At 50.2% G+C, this 11,079-nt stretch overlaps 1 protein-coding gene across 1 annotated transcript; it reads left to right on the forward strand.

The window, feature by feature from the left end:
* The first annotated feature begins 7,585 nt into the window (after positions 1-7,585).
* Positions 7,586-10,074, forward strand: LOC136360000 (ADP/ATP translocase 1). The gene is made up of 4 exons (XM_066316877.1): positions 7,586-7,777; positions 8,012-8,498; positions 8,766-8,906; positions 9,235-10,074. Exons 1-4 carry the CDS (start codon positions 7,667-7,669, stop codon positions 9,390-9,392), a joined length of 897 nt encoding a protein of 298 aa, XP_066172974.1. The 5' UTR covers positions 7,586-7,666; the 3' UTR covers positions 9,393-10,074.
* Positions 10,075-11,079: the final 1,005 nt, after the last annotated feature.

The raw sequence follows: 11,079 nt of genomic DNA on the forward strand, positions 1-11,079 counted from the left end.
TCCCAATGAAGATAATGAGTTATGCTTTATATCAAAATATGCTTACTAAATGAAAAGATAGTATATAATAAATTAACAATTATGGAGTAATTCTTTTGCTTATGTACATGGCTTGCAAATTGTCCACAATTCCTCTGCTTTATGAGTTTACCAAAATCTGTAATGTGTACTGTTATGTTTGTGTCATGACTGCCTTAATAATCAAACAATTATTAGATATTCTAGAGTACTGCAAATGTGTATGACATTAAGTATCCACTGTAATGCACACCTGTGACATAAAAGATGAGTTCTGTTCTCATGGTATGTTGAGACCTATAAGGAAAACCCACTGGAGTTCTGAATCTCAGCAATACTGTTATTCTGCCTACAGCAAACCAAGTATTTACTGTACAGTCCTACAGAGAAGTGAAATGAATTTCAGAGTAAAGACTGTGATTTCAGCTCCTCAAACAAGAGCAGCAGAAATTAGTGTTCCTCTGATTTGATAGTTTCTGCTTTAGTTCTGTTGCTCTAAGGATGTGACATCTGTGTGAGATAAACAAATCTCTGATGAAGAACCAAATCCTATTGGTGCCTGATTTGTTTCCCTTCTCCTTGGTTCCTCACATCCCACCCTTTCCCAGTGATCTTTGCCTTCCCCAGTACCTCTGAGTGGCCACTACTGAAGCCAATGAAGCATTGAAAATTGAGAAAACATATTAACCTTAGGTTGGTTGCCTTCACCAGGGCAATTTTTAATGTGGTAGAAGGCATTCAGTTAACACATACACTTTCATTATTAGCTCAGTCAACAGGGAATGTCAGAAGTATAACATGCCTGGCCACACACATGCACAAGAGGAAAGCAGTCACTGCAGACCAGGGAGACTCTGTCTGCCTTTATTAACCTTGCTTGTGGGCGATTTCTTCACATCTCTCATGTGCTCTCTTGCTGCAGTTTATTTCTGTACTCCTCTAGTTTTCCCTCCCCACCTAGGCTGGTTTCCTCTCTCCCTTTTTATTCCTTCAGCTGCTGCTTCTTGTTTCTTAAACAATCTCCCTGAGGCAATGAGCCCTACCCCTTACTCTGCCTTCCTGGTGCTATTTTCCACACCTGCACTTCTCTATCCCCACTCTCATGTCTTTACCATTGCACAGTTGGCCCTTCTTGTATTCCTGTTCTATCCCTCTGCCTGGTGCACTCCCCTTCCTTCTCTTCACTTGCTGCAGCTAGCAGATACACTTTAAATGCTTCCCACAGGTCTGCTAAACCCCAGTGTCCACACATCCTGGATCTCCTTGCCTGACTCTCTGCAGATTCAGTCTCTAACAGAGACCTCCATTCTCTCCATCCCATCCCTTACTCTCACACTGAGGCTACCCTCACCATCCCCATCACATTTTGTTTGCTTTTGAGCAACATCTCAGCTCATGTCCCCTCTGAAGAGCTGCCAGCCAGCCAGCCAACCCTCCTGGTCAGCCCTCTGTGATTTCAGCTGCCTTTCTCACACTGAGCCTCAGGAAGCCTCCAAGCTTCACGCTGTGGCACACTGCAGCAATCACCTGTAAGTCTCCTTGCCTTGGCCCTCTCACTGCCCCTGCACCACTCAGTGCTCTGCTCCCTCAAAGAGCCATTATTTTTGACACGGTCTGCTGCAAGAATTGCTTTCCCCCTGATCTCTGTTATCCCATCATTCCTCTCTGACCTTTTCCCTTGCCTGCCATGTGCTTCCTCATATCCTCTCACTTGCTCTTTCCATTATTTTCATTTCAACAGATCGAGAATATCCCATCTAATCTCAGCCCACTTCTGCCTTCTTTATCTTTCTTTTCTAGCACAAATTGATTGTAGACTTGCTCTGTTTCTTATTCTCCACTCCCATCTCCAGAATTATGAAATATGATTGCCAAGCACATAACTCAGTCTGCATTCAGCTTCAAATTCCTGGCTGATCTCTGGTCAGGTTTACTTTGTCCACAACCATTTAATTGTCTCCCCTTCCAGTTGTGCCATCCTTACAAATTTTCTTCCCACTTTTCCAGGTTCAATGAAGACCTGCACTTTTCAAGTGCTCTCTTCCTGCAATATTCTGCACAAATCCTTGCCAAAGGATATATTAATATGCTCACTTCCTACAAGTTTATTCCTGCTGTCACAGGTTGGGTATTTTTTTTCCCTCCTACTTCTGTCTCCCATGCTTTGTCCTGTTACAACAGAACTCCTGATCTGCTTCATATTAATTTTTCTCCACCTCCTCAGTTTTCTTCTGAAATGTTGACCCTCCTCCAAGTCCTCATCCTCACATTATAGACATGCTCTAATAAACCAACACACCCTATGTTGACTCCTACTGCTATTTCCAGCACTAACACTTCCCAATGTGCTGCTTACACTTCCTGCTGGATTTTCCCTCTCTCCAGCTCAATGCACACTCCTAAGACAGGTAACACCAACACCCAGCTAAAATAACCCTCACCAATACCTGCCCAAGATAAACTCAAAGCTCACACTTACTTTGTCCTTCTTGTCCATCATTGTCATCACCAACCTCATAATTGAACTCTTATCCTCAATTAGCTCTGTTCTGGCTCTCTAACTCTCCTCTTCCTGACCAAATATACATCAACCTTAAAAACGAGAACTTCCTACAACCCCACAAATTGTTCCTGCAAAAAACCAACATATTTTTTCTTGGCATCATCCCAATACACTGTCTGTGCACCACTGTCTAGGCTGGAGTCGGGATGTTCTGACTGATTCCTTGTGCTCCCCCTTGTGTCTGCCATCAGGCTTGGACTGCTCACTTTTGAAGAAAAGCTTTTTTATTTTGTGTCTGGCCTAGCCTCAGTGCTGGGGCTTCCAGTGTCTTGGATATGTAAGTAAACACGGGTATTGGAAAAGTCAATCTCCTCTAGTGCTCAAGCTGGTTATTCACATACCAAAGCACAATGCAGTCAGTCACTAATCTCTCTCAAAAGTGTAGATCTCGGTTATTTTTAGCTCAGAATTGTAAGAACAAAATGCAGTGTCTTTATGCTTTGCCAGCAGTGCAGAGCACCCACAAACTCAGCCTAGAAATAAAAATATTCCATCCAAAGCTGCAAAGATCTAAGGAGGGTGAAGCTTGAAAGACTGCTTTCAATAATTCAGAGAGGTTGCATTTTCAGAACTGTTTTAACCATTTCTCTAGGAAAGTATCAGAACACTGAATAACAAACACCAACTAAATGTATGAAAAGCCAAAAGTTCTTTAGCTTTTATTAATGCCATTTCCAGCTAGTGCTGGAAAGATAGGAAATCCAGCATAGGAAAGATCCAAATCTGGCACTTGGAGCAAAAATCAAACAAATGAAGAATAACTCTCAAAGCAGCCAACACATGTCCTGCTCCAGCCCTGCTTTTGTTAAAACTGGAGGTATGATTTCTCCTGGAAACAGATATCTGGGCTCAGAGAAGGGAGAGCAGAAGCAAAAAAAGAGGCAACTCACTTGCTATGCATTCCTTTCTTTAAATACTGGAAGTTATGGGCAAACAACAGTAGTGCTACAGAAATATCAGATCAAACAATCCCTGTGGATGTGATGATGACACCCAGCAATAACTTCCAAAACTAACTAGAATTCTTGTGATAGAGACTTCATTAAAATGCCATTTTAAACGCCCCTACAATTAAAAGACAAAAAAAAAAATTTAAACCTCCCACCAATCTAAATCAAAGACGGCAGGGAAGGGGCTGGCAGACAATCCTGTCAGGCTAGACCCTCACTCCAGTGTCACTTCAGGCCCCTCACTGCCACTCTCCCATCTCCCACTCACCATCCACCAGGCAGCAGGGCTGACACCGGAGAGCACTGAGAGGAGACCTTATCAGTGTGGCCAGGCAGGCAGCAGCTGTGAGCATCACTGTCCTGGGGTCCGTGTGAAACCAGCAGCAGAGGCCTCCAGATGTTAAAGGGGTGTTCTGCTTTCCTGTGAAAAGAGGAGACACCAGACGTGGTGAGTGAAATATGAGGGGGGAAAAAGGAAAGGGCAAAGGTAGCAGGCAGCCACAGATGTTAAACGAAACTGCGTTCAACTCAGTCTAATTCTAGGGGTCCCCTATTGCACATGCTTTTGGTCCTTGCTTGGGGAAATATGTCTTGGAGGGGCCTCTCTTCTGCTTTCTTAGAAACTGGGGAAAAGGCTCCATCTTCTCAGGAGGCCAAGGTACAAAGGGTGTTTCTGGGAATCACAGCTGATACCCACTTCTCACACTTGAGGCTCATGAGAAGAGACCTCAACAGACCTAAGGGCAGCAGAGGGCAAGAGAGACAGGGGACCAAATGTACCATCCCATTGACTCATGCTAACAAACGCACTGGTGAGAAGAGATGCACTGCCCTGGCAAGAACGTCTCCTTGTGGGACAGCCACGGTTTAGCACCTACAGTAAGACAAATTACATTTTCATTATTGATACTGTATTACCAAAGCAAAAAGAGACCCTTACGAGTTCCTTGGTAGAACGTTTTTCTGTCTTAATAGCTCCTTAGGGCAAACTCCTCAATGCATCTATTCCTTGCTGCATTGCCTTGAACTTAACCAAGTCCACACAATTAAATCACCCAACTATGAACCATAAACTTCTGCTTTCTTATGGGGGTCAGCCAGAGAGAACAGACGAGAAAGTGATGAGAATGAGAAACTAATGGGGGGAGCCATTTAATCTTCATTTGAAAACATTTTTCTAAGAACTAGATGCTGCATGAAGGCAGAGCTCCACTTCCAGCCTTTACCCTTCTGTCTCACTTGGTGCGAGTCAAGCGAGTTCAGCACGTCTGGGCATGTGTCCCCTGGTCCCCTCCCTGGCCTCTCCCTGAGGATCCTGTGAGGTGACCCTGCGGATCCTGTGAGGTGACCCTGAGGATCCTGTGAGGTGATCCTGCGGATCCTGTGAGGCGATCCTGAGGATCCTGTGAGGTGATCCTGAGGATCCTGTGAGGTGACCCTGCGGATCCTGTGAGGCGATCCTGAGGATCCTGTGAGGTGATCCTGAGGATCCTGTGAGGTGATCCCGTGGATCCTGTGAGGCAATCCTGTGGATCCTGTGAGGTGACCCTGAGGATCCTGTGAGGTGACCCCGCGGATCCTGTGAGGTGACCCTGCGGATCCTGTGAGGTGACCCTGAGGATCCTGTGAGGTGACCCTGCAGATCCTGTGAGGTGATCCTGAGGATCCTGTGAGGTGATCCTGTGAGGTGACCCTGAGGATCCTGTGAGGCGACCCTGAGGATCCTGTGAGGTGACCCTGCGGATCCTGTGAGGTGATCCTGTGAGGTGACCCTGCGGATCCTGTGAGGTGATCCCGCAGATCCTGTGAGGTGATCCCGCGGATCCTGTGAGGTGACCCTGAGGATCCTGTGAGGTGATCCTGTGAGGTGACCCTGCGGATCCTGTGAGGTGACCCTGAGGATCCTGTGAGGTGACCCTGCGGATCCTGTGAGGTGACCCTGAGGATCCTGTGAGGTGATCCTGAGGATCCTGTGAGGTGACCCTGAGGATCCTGTGAGGTGACCCTGCGGATCCTGTGAGGTGACCCTGAGGATCCTGTGAGGTGACCCTGCGGATCCTGTGAGGTGACCCTGAGGATCCTGTGAGGCGATCCTGAGGATCCTGTGAGGTGACCCTGAGGATCCTGTGAGGTGATCCCGCGGATCCTGTGAGGTGACCCTGCGGATCCTGTGAGGTGACCCTGCGGATCCTGTGAGGTGATCCCGCGGATCCTGTGAGGTGACCCTGCGGATCCTGTGAGGTGACCCTGCGGATCCTGTGAGGTGATCCCACGGATCCTGTGAGGTGACCCTGCGGATCCTGTGAGGTGATCCCGCGGATCCTGTGAGGTGACCCTGAGGATCCTGTGAGGTGACCCTGAGGATCCTGTGAGGTGACCCTGAGGATCCTGTGAGGCGATCCTGAGGATCCTGTGAGGTGACCCTGCGGATCCTGTGAGGTGATCCCACGGATCCTGTGAGGTGACCCTGCGGATCCTGTGAGGTGATCCCGCGGATCCTGTGAGGTGATCCCGCGGATCCTGTGAGGTGACCCTGAGGATCCTGTGAGGTGATCCTGTGAGGTGACCCTGCGGATCCTGTGAGGTGACCCTGAGGATCCTGTGAGGCTCTGACCCTGCAGGGTGCAGTGAGGGTACAGCACAAAGCACGCTGCCTGCCCCTCGGGAAAGCCGAGCCCCTCAGCACTCCGGGGGCTTTAAAGGCCTCGCTGCCTGCACAGAGCCTACAGCCCCAAGCGGCTCTGCCCTGGACTCCAGAGAGGCGCAGCCCAGGCCCGGCCACTGATACCTGTGAGCACAGCACACCTTCCAGGACAGCAGTGCGGCCCCGGGGAGCTTTGCTGCTGGGCACCACAGCCATGCCACCCTCTGTGCGTGGATCCACGCAGCTGAGGGCAAGGCTCAAAGCGCCCTCAGAGTGCTCTGGGCAAGGCTTGAAGCGCCCTCAGACCGCTGAGGGCAAGGCTCAAAGCGCCCTCAGACAGCTCCGGGCAAGGGTTGAAGCGCCTTCAGACTGCTCTGGGAAAGGCTCAAAGCCCCCTCAGACCGCTGAGGGCAAGGCTTGAAGCGCCCTCAGAGTGCTCTGGGCAAGGCTCGAAGCGCCCTCAGACCGCTGAGGGCAAGGCTTAAAGCACCTTCAGACTGCTCTGGGCAAGGCTTAAAGCGCCCTCAGACCGCTGAGGGCAAGGTTTTAATCGCCTTCAGACTGCTCTGGGAAAGGCTTGAAGCGCCCTCAGACCGCTGAGGTTAAGGCTCGAAGCGCCTTCAGACCGCTCTGGGAAAGGCTCGAAGCACCCTCACACCGCTGAGGGCAAGGCTCAAAGCGCCTTCAGACTGCTCTGGGAAAGGCTTGAAGCACCTTCAGACAGCTCTGGGCAAGGTTTTAAGCGCCTTCAGACCGTTCTGGGAAAGGCTCGAAGCGCCCTCAGACCGCTGAGATTAAGGCTTGAAGCGCCCTCAGACCGCTCCGGGCAAGGCTCGAAGCGCCCTCAGCCCGCTGAGGGAAAGGCTTGAAGCGCCCTCAGATCGCTGAGGCTAAGGCTCGAAGCGCCCTCAGACCGCTCCGGGCAAGGCTTGAAGCGCCCTCAGACCGCTGAGATTAAGGCTTGAAGCGCCCTCAGACTGCTCCGGGGAAGGCTTTAAGCGCCCTCAGACCGTTCTGGGAAAGGCTCAAAGCGCCCTCAGATCGCCGAGGCTAAGGCTCGAAGCGCCCTCAGACCGCTCCGGGCAGGCTCGCAGCCCTCAGCCGCTGCCCCTCCGCCGCACGGAATGGTTAAGGCGGCCTGAAGCGCTGCCGCCAGCCCCCCATGCTCCCTCCGGCGCCTCCCGGGAGCTATAAATACAGCGGGCACATGCTGTGACACGGCCTTTCCCAGCAGGCAGCAGATAACTTTAATTTGCCCTTTAAACGTCCCGGGCCCCGCGCCGCCCGCGGCCGCCGCTCGGGGAAACATGGCGGGGCGGGGCCAGAGGGCCGCAGCCAATGGCGGCGGCGCGGGACGGGGCCCGCTGCTCTCGCGAGAGGCCGCGGGGTATAAGAGCGGCGGCGCGGGCCGCGGGGACATTTGTCGGCCGGGGTGGGGAAGCGGCCGCTCGTTGCCTCTCTCCGGGCGGGGCTGTCGGACCGGCTCGCGGCATGGGTGACCAAGCGCTCAGCTTCGTCAAGGACTTTCTGGCCGGCGGGATCGCCGCCGCCGTCTCCAAGACGGCCGTGGCCCCCATCGAGCGAGTGAAGCTGCTGCTGCAGGTGAGGGGGCGGCGGGGGGCGGCGGCGCAGGTGGTGGCGGCGCGGCGGGCGCTGCCCTTCGGCGTGACTAAATATGGGCAGGAGCTCGGCCGGCTCCGGTTACGCGGGAGCTGCCCGGGACGCTGAGCGCCGCCTCGGGGGGACGGCGGCGGGGCCGTGTGCCCTTCAGCGTGTGGGGTCACCCTGCGGTGCCCTCCTCTCACCGCGCCCTCGTCCTTCTTGTCCCCGCCGCAGGTGCAGCATGCCAGCAAACAGATCACGGCCGATAAGCAGTACAAGGGCATCGTGGACTGCATAGTCCGCATCCCCAAGGAGCAGGGCATCGCCTCCTTCTGGAGAGGCAACCTGGCCAATGTCATCCGCTACTTCCCCACCCAGGCCCTCAACTTCGCCTTCAAGGACAAGTACAAGCAGATCTTCCTGGGCGGAGTGGACAGGCACAAGCAGTTCTGGCGCTACTTCGCGGGGAACCTGGCGTCCGGAGGTGCGGCCGGAGCCACCTCCCTGTGCTTCGTGTACCCGCTGGATTTCGCCAGGACCCGGCTGGCGGCTGATGTGGGCAAAGGAGCCACCGAGAGGGAGTTCTCTGGCCTGGGCGACTGCATCGTCAAGATCTTTAAGTCTGATGGCTTGAAGGGCCTGTACCAGGGATTTAGCGTGTCTGTCCAGGGCATCATCATCTACAGAGCAGCCTATTTCGGGGTGTACGACACGGCCAAGGGTAAGACGTGCCCGGAGGAGTGACCGTGAGGGAAGATCCGTTCAGGAGAGGCGCTCTAAGGGCGCTTGGCGACACAAGGACGAGCAGGGCTTGGCTCAGCACCAGCTGAGTGGAGTGCTGAAGTGTGCACAGTGTTCCTGACATGCACAATTGATCCCTACCTGCTGCTCCCAGACACACCTGGGGTGTGGAGCAGCTCCGGGGTTGGTGGGTGATCATTATCCCTTCCCCCGGGCGCTGACTCCCTCCGTTTGTCCTTGCTGACAGGTATGTTGCCTGATCCCAAGAACGTGCACATCGTGGTGAGCTGGATGATCGCCCAGAGTGTCACCGCAGTGGCAGGGCTGGTCTCGTATCCGTTTGACACTGTGAGACGTCGCATGATGATGCAGTCTGGCCGAAAGGGAGGTAAGGACACTGCTCCTGCCCTCTGCTGCCTGCAGGCTTTATCTCCATCAAGATAACACCGGGATACTGCCTGGGGGGTTTGACTTATGGAAAATTAATAACCTTCTTCTCACTGGAGCCCTTAAATAACCTCCAGGGAACACGGGTTGATCTAAAGGATCGAGAAATTACTCAATTTCCCATGGAGAATTAATTGTCCTTAATCGATTACTAAATTTTAAAGCCTCAGCTGTACTTTGCTTATGCCTTGTTGTTATAAAGATACAACAGTTGAAACACACTTGCTGTCTGAGTTCAAGCCTCCTAACCTTTGTGTTTGTTTCCACAGCTGATATTATGTATAAGGGCACAATTGATTGCTGGAGGAAGATAGCGAAAGATGAAGGATCCAAAGCGTTCTTCAAAGGTGCCTGGTCGAATGTGTTGAGAGGCATGGGAGGAGCTTTTGTATTGGTACTTTACGATGAAATCAAGAAGTATGTCTAAAACTTGACACCATGATGCAGCAGTTCAATTGTTCTCAATCAACTTTTTTAAAAATACGAACTCGTGATGTAATGGACAACAAGATATTTCCTAGGGAAACAGAGTAAAATTTGGTTAACGTATCTGGCAGAGATAAAGATGCATTGATTTAAAAACTGTCCACAACATCACAGTTACATTTTCTATGAGAATTCCTCCACCATTTCTATTGGAACCTGTGTATATATTATACTTCAAATTGCAGGTAATAGATTTTGTCTAAAGACAAAATATACGTGGTTTATACCTAGTCTAAAATCTAATATTGTGAATTCTTAACAGATTGTCATAAATATTTATTACACTAAGTAATGTCTCTAACTACCCAATACTGTGATGACATAACATGAATTAAAATCATGTTTTCTTCTACAGCTCTATTTTTAATATATTATTAAGTGAAAAGTATGTCTGAAATAATAAACTATACTAAAGCACCAGGCTGAGTTCCTAACTGCAGCCTCTTCCCTCAGAAACTATACGGTAATATGCTTGAAACCATAACCTGATTTTTCAGACATACTTTGTAAAATATGGAAATAATGTTACAAAAAGTCCCTGTCGTGTCACAAAGGAAAAAGTTGACTGCTCTGATGTTCAATTGAACTACAACTGAACTGAAATAAATTAATGTATTAATGAACTTTTCCCTGTTGTTTTCAGTACACTGAACACATTACAGGCATGCCCTCCAAGGTGATGTGCTAATCAGGACACTGTTAGTGCCTGTCTCCTGAATATTTTCCAACAGAGCTTTAGGTAGGTGAAGTGACTGAGGTTATTGATAATTCTACAACTGCAAAACCAAGTGGATTCAGTGTAAGGGTACTGCAGCCAGAGATCTCAGAGATAAGCTTCCACCTAATCCTAGCTGCTTGTATAATTTGTTCATATCACCCTTAACTTTGAAGCATCTCCTCACTGAACAGTGAAGTCATTACTACTTATTTTACTTGAAAAAATATTCTAGAATTGAATGCTCCAGAGTTATTAAAATATCTACACATAGAACCATTATGAACACACTGCACTAATAATTACTGGTGAGAGCAGAACGTGCTCCATACACTTTAAATTAGACTTTAGATGCTGCAGGGTTGTGAACGCGTGGAAGCAGAGGCTGATTAGGCAAGGGAGGGACAGTGAGGTGTGGCCAGTGCAGTTGCTCAGTTAGAATACAAAGAGATAAGCATTTGCTGTGTCTCCACCCAGAGAATCAGCACAGTTTGCACTGGAGGAGACCTTCGAGTCCCTCTGGATGGACAGGGACACTGTCCCCTGGACTCAGTTCTGGCCTGGGACACTTCATGGTGTGCACACTTCTCTGGGCAGCCTGGGAAAAGGGGTAAGACTGGGCAAGTCATAATCAAATAAACTCTTATCTCGCCTTCATCTTTTACTACTTCACATGTAGAGCTTCCAGTTATCCTTTTCCTGTATTGGAAACATTTGTCAGAGGCAGGTCAGGTCTGGCTCACTGGCCTTGGGCAGGAGAGGCTCTGGTTGGCAGCAGATTCAGAGCAGCAGCTCTGTTCTCCCTGAAGGCAGGGAGCAGCCACTAACCAGTGTCTGGGAGGAACATCTCTCCACTTGACAGAAAGATGCATTTGGGAAATACTAGTCAAAAATGTGTATGTTTTAAAATTAA

The sequence above is a fragment of the Sylvia atricapilla genome, chromosome 4 (genome assembly GCF_009819655.1).
Source record: "Sylvia atricapilla isolate bSylAtr1 chromosome 4, bSylAtr1.pri, whole genome shotgun sequence".
In the NCBI taxonomy this organism is placed as follows: Eukaryota; Metazoa; Chordata; class Aves; order Passeriformes; family Sylviidae; genus Sylvia; species Sylvia atricapilla.